The following is a 17,185-nucleotide window of genomic DNA, read 5'->3' on the forward strand; positions in this document are numbered from 1 at the left end:
AAGATGTTTCAGCAGTCTTCAAAATGAACAAATAATGGAAAAAGCCCTGTAAGCTCACAAAATCTAAAGATAGTGTTTTCCAGTGTTTCTGCTTTCCCCGCCCTAGATGAAGACCTACAGGGAAAGAAACATCAAGCACCCCTTCCTCCTCTTTTCTCCCTTCCTTTTCTTGCCCCATTTGCTGTATTTATAGGATCCAAAGCTCTTCAGCACATTCCAGTTGTAGTCCGTGTAAATAAATACAAGGGTAAAAAAAAACAACCAACCTTTGGGGAGCTTGGACCACTGCCAGCCTGCCTGGGTAACTGGACTTTGCGTGGAGCTGGAAGGGTGTTTTTTAAAAGGAGGGAAGCAGAAGAGAACAGCTCAAGAATCTTGGCTCAGCCTGGGCATATTTCCTCCTAACTCTGGCTAAACCTCAGCACAAACGGCTGGACGGAGGAGTCGATGCGAAGCTGGGGAGGGAGGCTGCAGGGCTCTCTACCAGGACTACAGCAGAGCTTGGAGAGGCTGAAACCATGCTTTTTCTTTGGGCACTGGCATTTATTTTAGTCCTGCAGGAGCAAGATCTTTTAGGTAAGTGACTCTGAGGTTGCAAAGCAGAAACTATAGCTTAAACGTAGCCTGGTCAAAGCCTTTGCATGGGGCGGGAGGGGGAGGCAAAGTATTGCTGACTCTATGGGTTTTGTATGAAGGTGACACAGGTATGTGTCAAAATTCTGTGGGAATATTGTTTTTAACAGGAAAAACTTCATTTTTGTGCTATTAAAGTCCACTCTGGAAGCATATAGCTTTGATAGAGATTTTTCACTTCTCACAGGAGATACTATCACTGTATTTTCAGAAATTTAGAACTGCATTCAGGTGCTGCAGCCAGTGACCTGTGTTTCCGTAATTACTCTTCTGGCAGCCTTATTAAAATACACAGTAATCTACTCAGAAATGAGACTGAAGTTCAAGGTGAATAGAGAAAGATTTTCATTTATTCAAACTGTTAAGGTTTGCTGGTTACAGCACTGCATTTTTTTCTCTTCTGCTTTGGATTACTTATTCCTGAGATTTTGAGGCACATAACACCTCCTACAAATGCCTTAGGAGTATGAAGTATAAACACAGAACATCTGATAAGCTTGCATCTGAATTCTACTTTCATTAACAACAGATTAGTGCTGGAATAACCTCTAATCACATTGTAGCTGACAGTGTGACTGAAACCTATTCAGTCTGGCTAGATCAAGGGTTTATAGTCCCTGTGTAACCACAAACCTGGCTTCCCAGCCTGTTTGTATTACGTGTTTTCTGCTAGCTGATGCTTAGCTTTATTTTCCCTCTGCACTTCTTGACAACACACGTTTGTATTTCATGGCAGGGTAGTAAGTTTGCATTACAATCAAAACATTTCCTGAAAAACTGTTAGTCCCTTCTGCCCCCAAGTCCTAGTCACTCTTCCTTGACCTGACTCCCTCCCACCCGACTGGCTTTGTAGTGTTTATCAGTGTGATGAACTGAAATATCAATACCCCAGCAAGGGCACTCTAACTTGTTTTCATTCCACAAGTACTCACTATCGCCTTGTGAGTTTTGCGAGCTTCACAAAAAACCTGTGAAATTAAAGAAGAAAAAAAAAAAAAGGCTGGAAAAATGTTTTTGTTTATTCCCCCAAAGTATGGTTTTAAGCTGAAATCATTAGCAAACTCAGATAAAATCCAGCTAAATAGAATACTACCTGAATAATAACTGCAGTGGAGACTAGTACCCAATATCATGCCAGCTGGTAGCTACTCAGTCAGGGAATCATTTTCACTGTCTCAATGGTGTACTTCATATAGGATGGGAAATTTTGCGTCTGTCATGGCCAGGGGAGCACCTGCTTAAAGTACCAGCTTAAAGTACCAGCTTAAAAAAGTCATCCCTACTTTCCCTTTGCTACCTTTGAGTTAGGGAATCTAACTTTTGATTTGCTTACAGATCCTCCCTCCCAATCCCCATGGATTCCTCTTAAAAACAGTTCAGTGTTGGCCACAGTAGAGTTTATGTTTTAATTCAGCCATTAATATGACTAATCTCATATTCATAGAGCTCAGCCTTCAAATAGCTCAAGAGGAGAGGCTGGCGCGGGAGCCCTTTTGGATGCAACCATGTGCTCTTGCCTAATGGCCGCAGTTTCTAGTTCCTTGCTGTTGTTGCTGGGTAAGTTTGTGGGATGCTGCTCAAATGTAGCCTGGGGCACAGGAGCATTCAATACCTGCCCCATTTAAACATGTTTCCATTCTTACAAAAACCTCCAGGCAAATCGCTCTGAGGGGTGCAGCACCCCAACAGCAAAGTCTTTGCTGCATGTTTATGCATGTCAGAGAGGTGACCTGGAGTCCTCAGGTAAACAAGTAGCTGGCAAGCAGGCTGGCTCCACTGACATGCTCCATTTAGCTGAGCAAACCAAGTACTGAGCATGCTGCTAGGGAAACAGCAACAGCAGAGCTCCAGTAGCGGCATTGCTGCTCAATACTCCACACTGTGGCATGATTTTTTTTTTAAACAGCAGAAGTTTCCTTTGGTTTTAACTGCAAGCTAAAATAAACCAAGTGTAAGAATGTTTTTTTTCATTCAGCTAACATATTATGACTTCTCAGAATTCTTTGGATCCTCTGATATCCACGTGCCATATCAAAGCTGAGAAGATCTATAAGCTAGACCATTGCCTAGAAACTGGAGAGAAACAAATCCTTGCAGAACAGCCACTTTTGCCCAAAACTGACCACTTGCATTCTCACAGAACAGCGTTTTGCCTCCAGGAGATTCAAGTACTGCATTGTAGAATTAAATCCACAATAAAAATTTATGAGAGATGTCCTATCTTAAACCAGACTTGGACTCATATTTCTCTATTAATAAACTAGTAGTGGTTTAACCTATACCCCATGTTATAGGTATTTTCTGTCCTTATAGAAACCTACTGGCATTACCATCTCCAATGCAAGGATTACAGTCTTTGCAAACATTCATCTCTGAGCTCCAACAAGGAAGGCGAAAGAACATTTGTCACAACAAAGTGTACCCAGATGTAGGTGTGTTTTTAAGAGCATGAGGCATCTGAAGATAGGGGTCCTGTGCAAAAGTTAGCCTTTTTACAGATTCTATATATCTGTAAAACCGTATGTTTTGTTATATATAGTTAAAAGGAATTTATTAAGTTCTGTGGACTTTGTAACCTCCATGTACAAAGCAAATGTTAATATCAAACTCCAAAAAAGTCAGGGGTTTAGAAATACTGGACTCCTGCTGTTCATCTGCAGGATGCAACTACATTTACAAATGCAGCCAGTCTGCTCTGGTTGAAACAGCTGTGAATCTTGGCCATGAATGCCAAGATCTAGAGTGTGTGTGTGTCTGCCACAGGAAAATATATCTTCAAGCAAGTTCTTAGACTTGTTCAAGTATTAGAAAAAAACTACAAGGATATTTTTTCATTGCACTATCACATTTCTTTCTACTACCCTAACTTACTCATATGCAAACTACACAACCACAGAGCTGACTAATAAGTCACAGACTTGCCTCACCCCAACTCCCCATGACCATAGCTCCTATTACTAAAGACAGACCAAAACCCATGTCCTCATAAAATTGAAGAACTCTTTATCCCCAGATACCAGTGGTCATCCTCAAATTGATGGTGGCATCAAATACTCACGCATCTCACCACCTCCATTGCCAAATCAGCCTTAAGCTCACTCATGCTACACAACTTAAATTCATTACATACGCTACAACACGGCTCCTCTTCTTCCTAAAACAGCTCATCCCCTTCTCCACTCACAAGTAGGTCCTATACAGCTACTAGCTATAGTCCTCCTAACACTTTGCCTTAGTTTCCAAAACAAATACATATTCACACAGAAATAAATACATAATAAAGGGAGATTTTTGTTTGCAGCCCAAAGCTTCAGGGTATCCCATCGTAAATTACAGCATGAACTAGAGTAACCTACCTGCACATTATGTAGCTTATGTCTCTTATCAGTCTAATTCCCTGTAGTCATTTTCCATTGCAGCAACAAACACAAGAGGATATTCCCTGGCTGCTTGTTCAGAAGACCAGCATGCTGGAAACATATTCCAAGCCAACAGCTCCTTCACAGGAACATTTTATTGTTATCTTCCTTCCTTTGAGTGAAAATATACAAAACTTAAGTGCTTCTTAAAATTGCAAATATGGTAGCACAGCAGAAGAAAAGTGTTTTTTCAAGTAGTAATTTTGCTTCTGGCAGACAGCCAAGGCAGGGGCCCCAGATTTTGCTGTGCCTGAAAAAGAGTGCCCACTGGCAGCACAAACTATCCCTGGCCTTGTACCCCCCCCCCCCCCTCAGTCTCCACTGCTGAGTAAGCAAAATCTGAAGCTCCCTTGTGAAATGAGAATGACATGGATCATGATAGCAAGAACTTCCTCCAGATGAAATAGTTTTACACAGAAACACATGGCAGCCATCTCCTAGTCAGGAACAATTTCTACCAAGTCCCGTTTCCAATTTTGCGTATTTCACAAGCACAAGTGAGGCATGGTAAGACCACAACACATCACAACATGGCATCTCACATGTAGGTTGATGGGACAGGCAAGTTAGAGAAGTAAGAACTGGTAGGCTGATACCCTGACCCACCTTCACTAATGCAATACATCCCACAATGCATGAGATTTCCTTTTTGGTCCTTCTCTGTCAGGGGAAAAAAGAATTAAAATAAGTTCAATCTTAACTGACCTAGGATCTGAAATAATATTCATAGTAGCATATTCTATGTCTTGATAAACAGAGTACGAACCAGGTCTGCAGGTTTGGAACTTGACTTTCTGATATGGTTATTTAGCTTCTAAAATTAGTATTAAAAATAATTAATTTCATGGAAGAAACTTACTTCAGGATGTTTCCATTATTATCAGAGGCTCATGAATCTTGGACAGCAGAGGAATCCCTTGGATTTTCTTCCATGTTTGAAGTCTTTCCAAGACTTGGCATTCAGGCAGCAGTTGAAGCATACAGTGAATGTATAGATTACAGATTAAACCCTAATCAGGCATTAAAAACTTTCAATGTACCTTCTTGAAATGATTTTTAAAAAAAACCCAAACCAAACCAATCCTCCTCTGCCCCCCAAATTCCAGAAGAGCTTTCTACTGTCAATTCTCTGTCTAATATACAATGCTTACCTTCCACCTCCCACTTCGGATATTCTACATTTGCCCTGTATGGAATTTGCAGTGTTGTTCTGCCATAAAAGCTACAGCCTAATAAAGGTGTGTGTACATATATATGTTTACGTGTGAGTGTGTGTGTGTGTATATTTGCATGTATATATAAGCAAACCCCTGCAGTTTTCTGCAGTGTAAGTATAGTAACCTATGACAGTATATAAGAAGCTAAGAAATTGTACATATTTATTACAATTCCCGCAGTCTTTCTTGCAGTCACTGAAGGCAAGAATTCCCTTATCTTTAAGCAACTAGAAACTCTAAAATCTAGAAAGAGGTTCAGAGGTGCCTAAATCACAGTTAAGTATTAGGCAGTGTTTTATGGATTACAGCCTGGAAGATGCTCTATGTCCACTTAAAGATAGGCTCCTGAGCATGTAAGAATTTGAAGACAATCTGCGCATTAAAAAGCATTTCCAATACAACACATTCTAGCCAAATCAATTATTTTTGGTGTCCTAATAATAAAATTTGATACAGCTTAAGTTATATACAATACAGCTTAAAATGAATTTGGGCACACTGGTGATAATGAAACTGGTAATGGTACAGAAAATTAACCCAGTACTTCCATATCTAAGGATGCCAATATAATTAAGGGTTGACATAACCAGAAACTAAGTTTGATGCCGTTAAGAACAGTCCCCAAAATTAAATATGACTAACACTCGTGGCTTAACATGGTCTTAGGTCTGAAAGCACTAATACTGATAGTATCAGTTCAGGTTCAAAGCAATGGAACGTTTGCTGTATGCAGCTGCAAGTTAACTTCACCAACCACTTTTGTAAACCATGTAATTTCTTGTGCTAACACTTCAAAGTTATATATACATGTTAAAGTGGAGTCCAACACTTATATTTAGACAAGGAATAATGTAAGCAAGGATCAGCAAATCCCTTCAGAGGTCTGTTGCATTCTTCCCAAACTGGTTGGGGGTTCACCATTTGAATTTGATACTCAAGTTCATGACCTTTTTCCTATTGGAACATAAATCCATTACCACCCCCTTCATTTTCTGATTAAAAGCTATCTGGCCACCTTATGCTATACAGTCCCAGGAATAAAAGGATACTGCTAAACCTAATGCAGTGCAAACAAGAACACACAGCACAGTATGTTTTCTTGAAGAGTTAGACATGTTCTCCTTTACTCCCTTTGGTCCATCACATGATTTCAGGCTTCCTCATTTGCCATCTGGTTCCTGTTTCCATCTCACTTGTCTTTCATTTGGCTTGTGGCCTGCTTTGTTCTACCTCTCCCTCCCTACTAAGCACAACATGAACTCTCAGTTAACTGTCAAAACCACACTAACCATAGAATGATACAAGAGGAATTTTATAGACTTTAAGACCAATAGGGAACACTATGGTCACTCAGCTTGACCTTCTCCATAACACAGACCAAAGAACCTAACCCAGTAATTTCTGTATCAAGTCTGTAACTTCAGTTTGACCGGCAATGCCTCTTTAGGAAGAATACTTATAAAGACCTACCAGATCTGTGTGATCATGTACTTCAGTTCTGTCAGTCTTAGTACCAGCAGCAAATGACAGTGAAGAGGCAGTTACTCAGGTTTATTCCGATGTTTAGTATTAGCAACTACTTAGATGATCAAAATTAACCATTTAACAGCATCTGGATAGACAGAATCCTGATGATCCTAGAAGGGAACTTCTTCAGGGATTGTGTAGAAGCAACACCTTGGGGAGTTAGGGGAATATATCAAATGTACAGGAGGCAGAGGAGCTTAACTGAGAGGTGTTCTAAAACTAAGGCCTTTGCTCCTAACCTGTTTGCTAAGGTTGTTTTAATTCTTACTTCATTGCTCTTTCTATCTCCTACTACAAAATTAAATTTTGTAGTCAGGCTGACCATGATACATAGATCTTTACTCTTCATCATGCTACTTCTTTCAAACATTGAGCATATTCTTCTATTAAACATATCCTTATTAGCAACCAATTCAGCGATTCTCCATTTTCCTGCTCCATCTGCTGGTGTCTGACTGTATGACAGCACAGGGCAGTTAGAACCACCTAGCCTTTATGGGGCAGCATCAACGTAGCACAGAAGGCTTTATCAGAGGTAAAAAGGCACGGGTCCTTTTCTTATCTTGAACAAGAGAGTTCTGATTCTTGATGGAAAATAACCACCTGGGTATCAAATAGAATGGACTTCAAGAATTGAAGCATCTCACTTGCAGGAAGCATGAGGTGGGAATTTGCAGATCGGAAGTTAGCTGAAAGGTAACATACTCTCTGCCATATTGAAACATTACAACAAATACCTGCCTGAAGTAATCCGTTAAGTTTCAAATGAGATATTTGAGACATTGAAATATGCCTACTACACACTTGCTTAAGCTGTCAGAAGTTGCAAATACCCACACATTTTAAATATGTAATTTATACAGCATACAAAGAACAGTTTACTTGTAAAAGCTGTTAGCTTTAAAATTTACTATCAAAGTTTTCTGCATTTATGCATCTGCTTTGACACATAGACAAGTAAAAATTCTAATTTACATTTTAAAAATGTTTCTTCAGCAACAAGAGAGCAAGTACATGGAAGTATCCTAAAAGGCCATTAGTCTTTTGCTTACATGGCTTGCAGCCTTCCATTCTTTGCTCCCTTTACAAGGTGACTGCTATTATTACATGAGGTAGAGATGCTACTGGAGGTCAGTGCCAAAGGCAGACTGTGTCATTTTCTTTCACCAACTGCAATACAGAGAAGGGCAGCACTCATAAGCAACATGTGACTCCCTTTGAGCACGTGGAAATTACCGCTTCAGCTGAATTGTCTGACCATAGTGACCCAGATACGTGCCATATTTACAAGGGACCGGATGTGTCCTGTGAACAGCCCATCCCAGAGATACAGGCTGTGGGTTAAGAGCCAAAGCCAGACAACAAAATAACAATCAGGGGTTTTAGCAGCCAAAGCCTCCAGCCAAGGCTCAGAAAACAGAAGAAAACTACACTGACCAAAGCACTGGCTGCCCAGCCAGCAGCAGCAACCGCCCACCTCAAGTACCCTGTTCTAGCATGGTGGTGAAGGGGCAGTCACAAGTACAAGAGCAAAAGTTGCTAACCAGACACAGACACGCAGGCCCTGGCTGAGGGGGTTTCTGCTGGGTCAGCCCTCAGCCAACTCCATACTGTGAGCTCTGGGAACTAGACATGCTTTGGTTTCTACTAAATCTTATCACTTGCTAACAACAGCTCTAAGGTGCTTCCTGAGACACTTAGGCTTCGACTGTCTGTCAAATTTTTTAGGTACTGCACTAGTCCTGTGGTTCTGAGTAACATCTTACAGTCCTATCAAACTAGGACAAGACACTTCCTCCTCCTTCAGTAAGCCAAATACAGTTTATAAAGCAGCAATGTGCTCTGAGTGCCAGAAAGCTGTCTGTCTCTGTGTCAGAAGAGAGGAAGCAACCACTCCAAGGAACAAAGCACCACCGAGTCCTGCATTTCACAGCAACCCCTTTACCTAGTTCTCTAGACGTGCATGTGCACACAAAGCTGTGCAGTGTTTTGCTAACCTCACAGTGAGATGCAACAACCTTACCTTGGCTATATATACCTATCATAGCACACCCTGCTTTGAACAAATGACAGTCGTCCGTCATACGTAACCTCCCCATCTACGTACACTGCCTAGAGTAGCAGTCAGCACAATGCTGAGGTTTGTGCTGAACAGAATCCTCTTTCACAAGGAAGGGCTAAGCTATAGGAGTGATTAAAGTGGCATTTTGTGTAAGAACTTATATAATTTCTGCTTCAAAAAGTCACTTTGTGGATTTAAGGTCCTGTATCAGGAAAGAGGTGAAAGGAACCCCTTCACAGTGCCAGCAGGCATGCCCGCCATGCCGTTAGGCAGTTTGGAAAGGCCAGAGAGTCTCTGGGTCAGAGTCCGATTCGGGCGGGACAGACAGCTACTTCTGCTTCTCCTGCAGGAAGAAGGAGCTTTCTCTGGGCTTTCTTTAACGGACCAGCATGATATAAGATGCATGATCAGAGAAAGAGAAGTAGCCAACACTAACTTGAGCTAGCCAACTTAACCCCCTTGCATTTCCATTCCTAGGGAATGGACAAAACCAAACAAGCCTGGCATGTAACTTATGGCTGGCCAAAAGCTCCTTTAACAACCGCATACAACTGGTGCTGGCCTTCACCCAGACTTTCCATCCAATCTTGTAATCCAGCCATCTACACCTAGGTTAATACAGTGAAAAAATAACCTCCTGGGGGTTTCTTAAATTGTTCCATTTGCTCTTAGTCCACCTAATGATTTCTGCTGCCTCTTTTCACAGTTCATTTGTAGTTAGATCTGGGAACGTTCCCAGCAGTTAACAACTGATCCACAGTTACATCATCACAATGCCTTCTGCTTGCCCTTGGTCCTCTCTCCAACGTGGGTGGCAGTTCAGCGTACAGCTGAATCGGGCCATCAGGCTTGATGCTGAGAGAGCTAGAGCTAGGAATATTGCAAAGGTGGAAATTTTATTGATCTCTGACAGTAAAATGGAGCTTACCTTGCTATTATCCTATTATTAGGAAAGCCAAGGTTTGTCGACAAAGACTGGTCACTGCTTTGTAACCTCAATTTTTGACACAGAGTTTCAGTATCTCCGTATTGTTCCAGCCACGATGGAAAAAAAACATGTAAATAAGCAAGAATTTTGAGAAGTACCATGGTTCACTGACTACTAAGTTACAAGGTAACAACACTCCCAAAACACCACCAGCAGCAACAAAGGGAAAAAAAGGGCAACTACAAAGCAGCTAGTGTTTAAGTACCTGCCATATTTCAGCAGTCTTCTGTGAACAGGTAGATTAATTCTTTGGGATTCTGTCCTAACAGCACCACCTCCTGGTGCATGCACCAAAAAACCCAAACCAAAATCTTGTTACAAATAAACCCCCCAAAATTCTCTTAGCTCTGCCAAACCCATTTCTAAATGACATCAGATCACAATTTAATCCTCCTCTCCTCTCCACCCTCCAATTTCAAGGATACCATTCCAACTCAGAGTACATCTCTCATCCCATCAAACTGCAATGGCTACAATCCTTACTGACATGTGTTTGCCATCATCTGATACATACACTCCCAAAATCTTGGCACAGACTTGTGATGAGGCACTGCAGCAGTTCCAAACCACTGCTCTCGCCCAACAGTACTGAAGACAGAACTAGTTGCTCTTCCTGTGTTTCTTACTGTTCATTATAACACAGACTCACAGTTCCCCTTTTGTCTGTGTTACAGTCGAATGATGACAGAATGAGTTACTGCTGCTTTCTCATTATTATAGCTTCTTCAGGCCTCAAACAAGAAAAAGACCTAACTTTACATGGAGCAAGATATGTTATCATTTTAGTGAGGTTTAAAATACTCCGCTATAGTTCTATGCATACATATTAAAATCTAAACATTACTGAATTGTTGCACAGAAATTATGAAAAGCAAATTGGCTCCATTAAAGCATGCACACCAGCAGGTACTGACCTTTCATGGAGGACAGCCAGCAGAATGAAATGTTCGAAGAGCAAGAGCTCACAAGTACTGAGGTAAATACAGATAACTGACAGAGATAAGTGACTTTGTATATAGCACCATTTACAAGTGACTTGGTCAGCAAATCGCATCAGCTGTACATACTTTTAGTGTTTCCCTTCCCATTGCAAAATCAGACTGTTAGGGACAAGTTTCCGGCTCAGGGCAATCACCAGCTTGTATCCATTTGGGACATAAGTGGACCAACTTAGCTACTCTTCAAAGCTTTACCACAACAGCTGCTTCTGAAGAAAGTCTAAGAGGAGCTGATGTGTAAGGTAGATCTTCCCAATGCTTAGGTTTTATACTTGTAGAGACAGAGTTACAGTCTATAAACTTACCCTGCACTGGTAGGAAAAAACAGATTGTGTAAAACAAATGCACAAACAAAACAAAACAAAAAATACCCCTGGCAAGAGAAAACACCTTGTTCCAACCAACCATGACAACACGTACAGGCAAGGAGACGTTCACAGTACTAGGGTATAGCTGTAGTTACTGGGAGAGAGGTTCAGTTTCTACTTGGGACTCCTACATTTGGCTTCATAAAAAAAAAATGCAGTTTAGCATGCAAAATACCATTTCAGAAGTCAGAAAGGTAAGGGCTGCTATTAAAAAGCTCCTGCTAATTAACTGTGGCTGTTTTTACAGCTGCTGCAGACCCTGTCAGTATGTTACCTGGAAGTTTGGGAAGAGGGAGCTGGTGTAACGAACATGATACGATCCACAAACGCTTAGATATTATTGAAGAGGTAAGAGCTATTGCACTGGTTCCTGGTCCTTACCAGACCTCTGCCCCATCCTTATTGACTACAGAAAAGAAAGAAGAATGATGATTCTAGACATTGTCCCTTCTCGATTTTATTCAAGATCTATTTTTTTCAGATGTCATTATTTGTAACTATCCATAAAGCTATTATGATCAGAAACATATAATCTTGATGAATTCCAAACAACTGATTAACCAATCACTGACTGCTAGATATCAGCCTTTTCTAAAATGTTCATAACTGTGCCTTTAATATAACAATCTCAGAACCGATACTTGTAAAGTTTCGCATCCAGTCTTGGCTAGATGTAAACTCTGCAGGTGATGAAGAGTGACAGACAAGTTTCTGCTCGCACCTGCAGACACTCAAGAGCAAAATGAACTCCGTGACTGTGACTCTAGGAAAGCTGCAAAGTTTTAGGTTTTCTCCCTGATGTCTTAAGCACTCACAAGATACATGGCCAGTGCTAACTATTCCCAGCTGGCTAGCTGCCAAACTGCATGCTGTTGGTTCTCATTTAAATGGCAATGTTACCTCTTCTGCTCTACTCCCAGCCCTCTTCTTTCCACCCCATCAGCTCCTCTCATCTTCCACGTGGATTCTTTTCTTGGATATGATGGTGGCTCAGAAATGAGAGAGAATTAAAAACAAATTAACACAAAGCTCCCTCCAAGAAGTCAAATTATGGGTGATTCTTTATAGAGAGATGCTGTAATTTTGCAGAAGTTTTAATACCTTGTGCCACTAGAGGCCAGAATAACACAAGAAATATTTAAATCTGCAATGCGCAATATAAATTACATTAGCTGTTGGCATTATGGGACATTAGATTTGCACTTCCACTAACACATTCAGTACAATGCCTTCCAATTGACCCTTTGACTACACCGTTTCTCCATTTGTCTCCCTTGTTTTCATTAGAAGGTAATAAAAACAGTGGAGCATCTAGAATCAGAAGTCAAATCGCTCCTCAACATCATCAGTGAGACAACATCAAATATCCCCATTGCTCCAGGAACCCCACTTATAGACATTTTTGATGGTAAGTATCTAGTGGGATATAACCTAAACTGAGAACAGCTTTGCATATGTTATTACCAAATACGTCCTCTTTTCTCCCCCCAAGATGTGAAGTAATTCCTTCATTCAATCCAGTGCAGCTAAGGCCTCCGCTGAAATACTGGGTCCAGTTTTGGACACCAGGTTTCAACAACCACTGGGGGGGCGGGGAAGAGAAGGGGAAATAAAAGAATAAAAAAACCCAACAAAATGCCAAACAAACAAGAAGCCAGCCAAAGAGCTAGATACATGAGCTACACAGAAAGGTTGCTAAATTGGGGATGTTTAGTCTAAAGAATATCAATGTAGCCCACCAGAACAAGTAAGGCTGCCATGAAGATGAAAACTGTGTTTTCTTCCCCATTGCAAAACTGAATAAAACAAGAAATAATGCAGCAAGAAAGACTCAAGCAAAACACAATGCAAAGCTTTCTTACAAGGACAGTGATCCACTGAAATTACATGACTGCAGTTTCCTCAGCACTGGAAATGTTAAACAAGCATCACACCTTAGAACTGCACGATGGACTAAGCAATCTCAAGCTCTCTTTCAGTTTTAAGATCCTGTGATTCTTTAGTTTCATGTGTGTCAAATGAAACAAAGGAGGGTAACAAAATACCAAAGAAGTTATTGGAAGTATTAGCATTTTGATATCTTAAATCCAATTTTGACATGCAAGCCTCTCACACAAAACATGCTCCTGGATAAACATTTTTGATATACATTAAACCACAACAGAAATTATTTGGATGAGACCACCTATTCTACACAGCTTCTTATAATGCTCTGCCCTCTTCATTCTCTGCCCAAATATCAACAGTGAATTTAACAAGGTGAGAGACACTCCTGGTGGAAAATAAACCTCTTGTGGAAAGGTATGAGCATCCAGAGACATGTTTATGAAGTCAGTTTTGTCATTGTTGGGTTTTTTTGTTTGTTGGTTTAAGAGAGCTGTACATGGGTACATACACACCTGTATACCATAGTGCACTTACATGATAGAAGGTGGGCTTGAAGTAGACAACAGTAGAGTTTATGTTGGTTTTTATTTCTTGCAGTTGGCTGTACAGATCTGGTCACCATGACTGATACATCCTCACCAACTTTGTTATTCATTAAAATTTCCAGTTTTCTGTAAGGGGCAGTTAATAGGTAACAATTCAGTTACTCCCCTGCAATAATAGTTTGTTTAAAAAAGAAAAGTATTCCAGTAAAGTATTACAGTGAATTTAAAATGGAAACCTTGGCATATTTGCAGCACATCTATAGTAAGTACTACTCAGATGGAGCTTGCAACAACTGCCAAATGGCTCAACAATTGCAGATAGGATCTTCCTTCTGTGATTTGGTGAATCAAAGTGACAATTTTCCACTTTAAAGGAGCAGGCATGATTCATGTTTTAAATGATGTTTATCCACAAAGATTGATCCTGATTGTATAACCAAAAATAATTACATCAACTCTTCTCTATACAGATACCAGCTGAGCACTGTGAAGACAGAAGACAGCTGAATGTTAACAGTATGGTTGTAATAAACAGTAGGCACTTTTGTTCATTTAATAAGCTTGTGTTTCCAGAATTTGAGCAGGGATGAACAATCCTCAGCTGTAGTTTGCCTTCTGTGTTCCTGTGCTTTATAATAAACAGGTATTTGCTTTTAGACACTATTTCAAAGCTTTTTATTTTAAATCTTTCAGCAGCCCTACTTTATCAAAACTGCATTTCAAATACAGCATTCTCAGTAAGAAAACAATATCAGGTGGGGTCTGGGACTGAAGCACAGCTAACAAACTTCACTTAATTCAAAAGCTTACTCCTTCCCTTGCAAAGAAATGAACTCTTGCTATTGGTGTAAATCAATGAGGATACACTTTCAGCTGCAATTTCCTCTCAAGATATGCTTAGATTGTCTGACAAAAATGAGTGTATGGAGTGGTCTGGCTTTGGACATAGTCACATTGCTGCCATTGACTGAAACAGGAGTCTTATCTGCGTGTCCTAGGCAGAATTGGGACTAGTCAGAATTTGTCATTTGGATGCGCAACCACCTTATTCTGTAATCTTTACACTCTTCTCCACTGCTGTAGTGACATGCAACCCAGGTTTAATTCCAACATCCACGCCCATGACACCCCCATTTTATTCCATGACAAACAGTCACACAGCTTCTTCTAGGAAAAAGGACCTACCTGACCTTTACAGAATGGAGAGAGAGTGTGCGTGAAATAAGAGAAGTAGTTTGCACATTCTTGATTAACAAGCAGTCTATTTTCACTGACCTAGCTCCAAACCTCTTCCCCCCTTCTACTTTTTTTTTTTTCTTTACATGTTTCTATTTTGAGAATGATAAGCTGAAGAGATGTCATCCATGCTAGCAGAGAATAAAAATTCAGAGTTCCAAGAGTCAGGGAAGATAAATTACAATATGCAAAATGAAAATACTGAACAATAACTATAGATTACATATATCAGGTACAGACAATTGCTCATCAACAGCACACAAGTCCCAGACTCTTGTCAACACAACAATTTCTGAATAATTCTGTGGATTCAGCAGAGAACTTCTATGGAAAAACTAAGTTACATAAACTGAGTGATCACTCACACGTAAATCAACATGAACACCAAAAAGCATAGTCTGCAAAGAGTTAGAAGATAGACAGCTTTAATTTCATAATCTCTTCCTACATACATATATTTAAGGCACAATGCAAAACCTTAAAACATTAACCATAGAATCTTTACTACTGTCAACGTTACTACTACCTTGTGACAGTTGGCCTAGTGAGAATGAAATGTGGAACACATCTTCCTTAAAAACAATCAAGAAAAGAAAACAGAACTTGACAAAACTTCTTCAAAACAGTCTTAACTAGACACAATAACTCAAGGCTGTTCTCTCCACATATCAGGGAGTAGGCTAGCATGAACCAACTCTGCATACAATATATATAAAACTTGCATTAAAATGGCACATAATGTTTATACAAAATAAAACCTTAAATCACACAACTGTAACTTTTGTTCCATAAAACAAACATATTACTCCAGCACAATATAAGCAGAAAAGAAATAATGACCTGTCATTAATGGATTGCTGAGGGTATTATACAGAATCCTGAGCAGATGGCACATAAACTTGATATTTATACTTTTTTGGCATTTATTACCTACTTTTTTAATTGAAGATATATGCAATATTATCTTTTAAAATGCAATTGCTTTAGGAGAAACAGGTCATTACATATTTACTTATGGAGAAAAAAAGATGCTTTAAAGTAAAAACACGATCATAGCAGCTTTTTTAAGAAAAGCTCAATGCTCCATTTAGTCATTTCCACCACACAACTTGAGTAGGATTTTCCGGTAGTCTCCTGAAGTATCACCCTGGAAAGAAACCCAGAAAAAGAAAAGTTGAAGACTTGTGCTTTGAAATAGAGGAAAAAGAAGTGTAAGCATCCTAAACACAACATTAACAACCAAAAGAGATGAAACCAGGGCTGAAAGAAAGCAGGTGTTAAACTCTTAAAAAAGGCAAAAAAAAAAAAAAAAAAAGAAAAAATTAAAGAGCCTGCTAATTAGAAATCACTCTAACACAAGTACACAGTAAAATATGCTCCTTCCATGACTGGAACCAAAAGTGTCCATAGAGAATAAATTTCTTTAGCAAACTGAATGTGGTATACAGGTCCAACTAGTTACCTGGGAATGGTTCAATAAAAAAAACAAAAACAAAACCAAAAAACTCACCGAAAAGCTATCTTCCAGCAAAAGGTATGGAAAAATTAATACAGAAGTCCTTTTCATTGCAGTCAATGTGGATATTTTTCCAGGGGCAGCAAGTGAAAGTTTACTCTGTTATGTTCAAACATTTGTCCTGGTTTCAGCTGGGATGTAGTTAACTGTCTTCCTAGTAGCTGGTACAGTGCTATGTTTTGAGTTCAGTATGTGAAGAATGTTGATAACACTGATGTTTTCAGTTGTTGCTCAGTAGTGTTTAGACTATAGTCAAGGATTTTTCAGCTTCTCATGCCCAGCCAGGGCACCTGACCCAAACTGACCAACAGTGTATTCCATATCATGGGACGTCCCGTCTAATTTAGGAACTGGGAAGTGGGGGGCAGGGAATCGCCGCTTGGGGACTGGCTGGGTGTCGGTCAGCGGGTGGTGAGCAATTGCCCTGCGCATCATTTGTACATTCCAATCCTTTTATTACTACTGTTGTCATTTTATTAGTGTTATCATTATCATTATTAGTTTCTTCTTTTCTGTTCTATTAAACCGTTCTTATCTCAACCCAGGAGTTTTACTTCTTTTTCCCGATTTTCTCCCCCATCCCACTGGATGGGGGGGAGTGAGTGAGCGGCTGCGTGGTGCTTAGTTGCTGGCTGGGGTTAAACCACGACACATTAAAACCAATGCCCTGATATCAAAAGATCTAAGGGGGTTTTTTCCCACAGAGAACGTCTCTTTCATGTTGTGGGCAGTGAAAGTTAGTATGGATGCACAAACATGCAATTAATCACAAATGGCCCCTGCTAGCTG

At 40.1% G+C, this 17,185-nt stretch overlaps 2 protein-coding genes across 2 annotated transcripts in view; one reads left to right on the forward strand and one right to left on the reverse strand.

The window, feature by feature from the left end:
- Positions 1-211: 211 nt before the first annotated feature.
- On the forward strand, positions 212-14,307 carry PLAC9 (placenta associated 9). The gene is made up of 4 exons (XM_009917862.2): positions 212-576; positions 11,460-11,560; positions 12,500-12,620; positions 14,115-14,307. Exons 1-4 carry the CDS (start codon positions 519-521, stop codon positions 14,123-14,125), a joined length of 291 nt encoding a protein of 96 aa, XP_009916164.2. The 5' UTR covers positions 212-518; the 3' UTR covers positions 14,126-14,307.
- A 981-nt stretch (positions 14,308-15,288) lies between these two features.
- Positions 15,289-17,185, reverse strand: part of ANXA11 (annexin A11) — a 28,150-nt gene continuing 26,253 nt past the window's right edge. The window contains exon 15 of the mRNA XM_069796188.1: positions 15,289-16,027. Within this exon, the coding sequence (XP_069652289.1) occupies positions 15,968-16,027 (60 nt within the window). The 3' untranslated portion in view covers positions 15,289-15,967. The remainder of the gene's footprint in view (positions 16,028-17,185) is intronic.

The sequence above is a fragment of the Haliaeetus albicilla genome, chromosome 11 (genome assembly GCF_947461875.1).
Source record: "Haliaeetus albicilla chromosome 11, bHalAlb1.1, whole genome shotgun sequence".
Lineage (NCBI taxonomy): Eukaryota > Metazoa > Chordata > Aves > Accipitriformes > Accipitridae > Haliaeetus > Haliaeetus albicilla.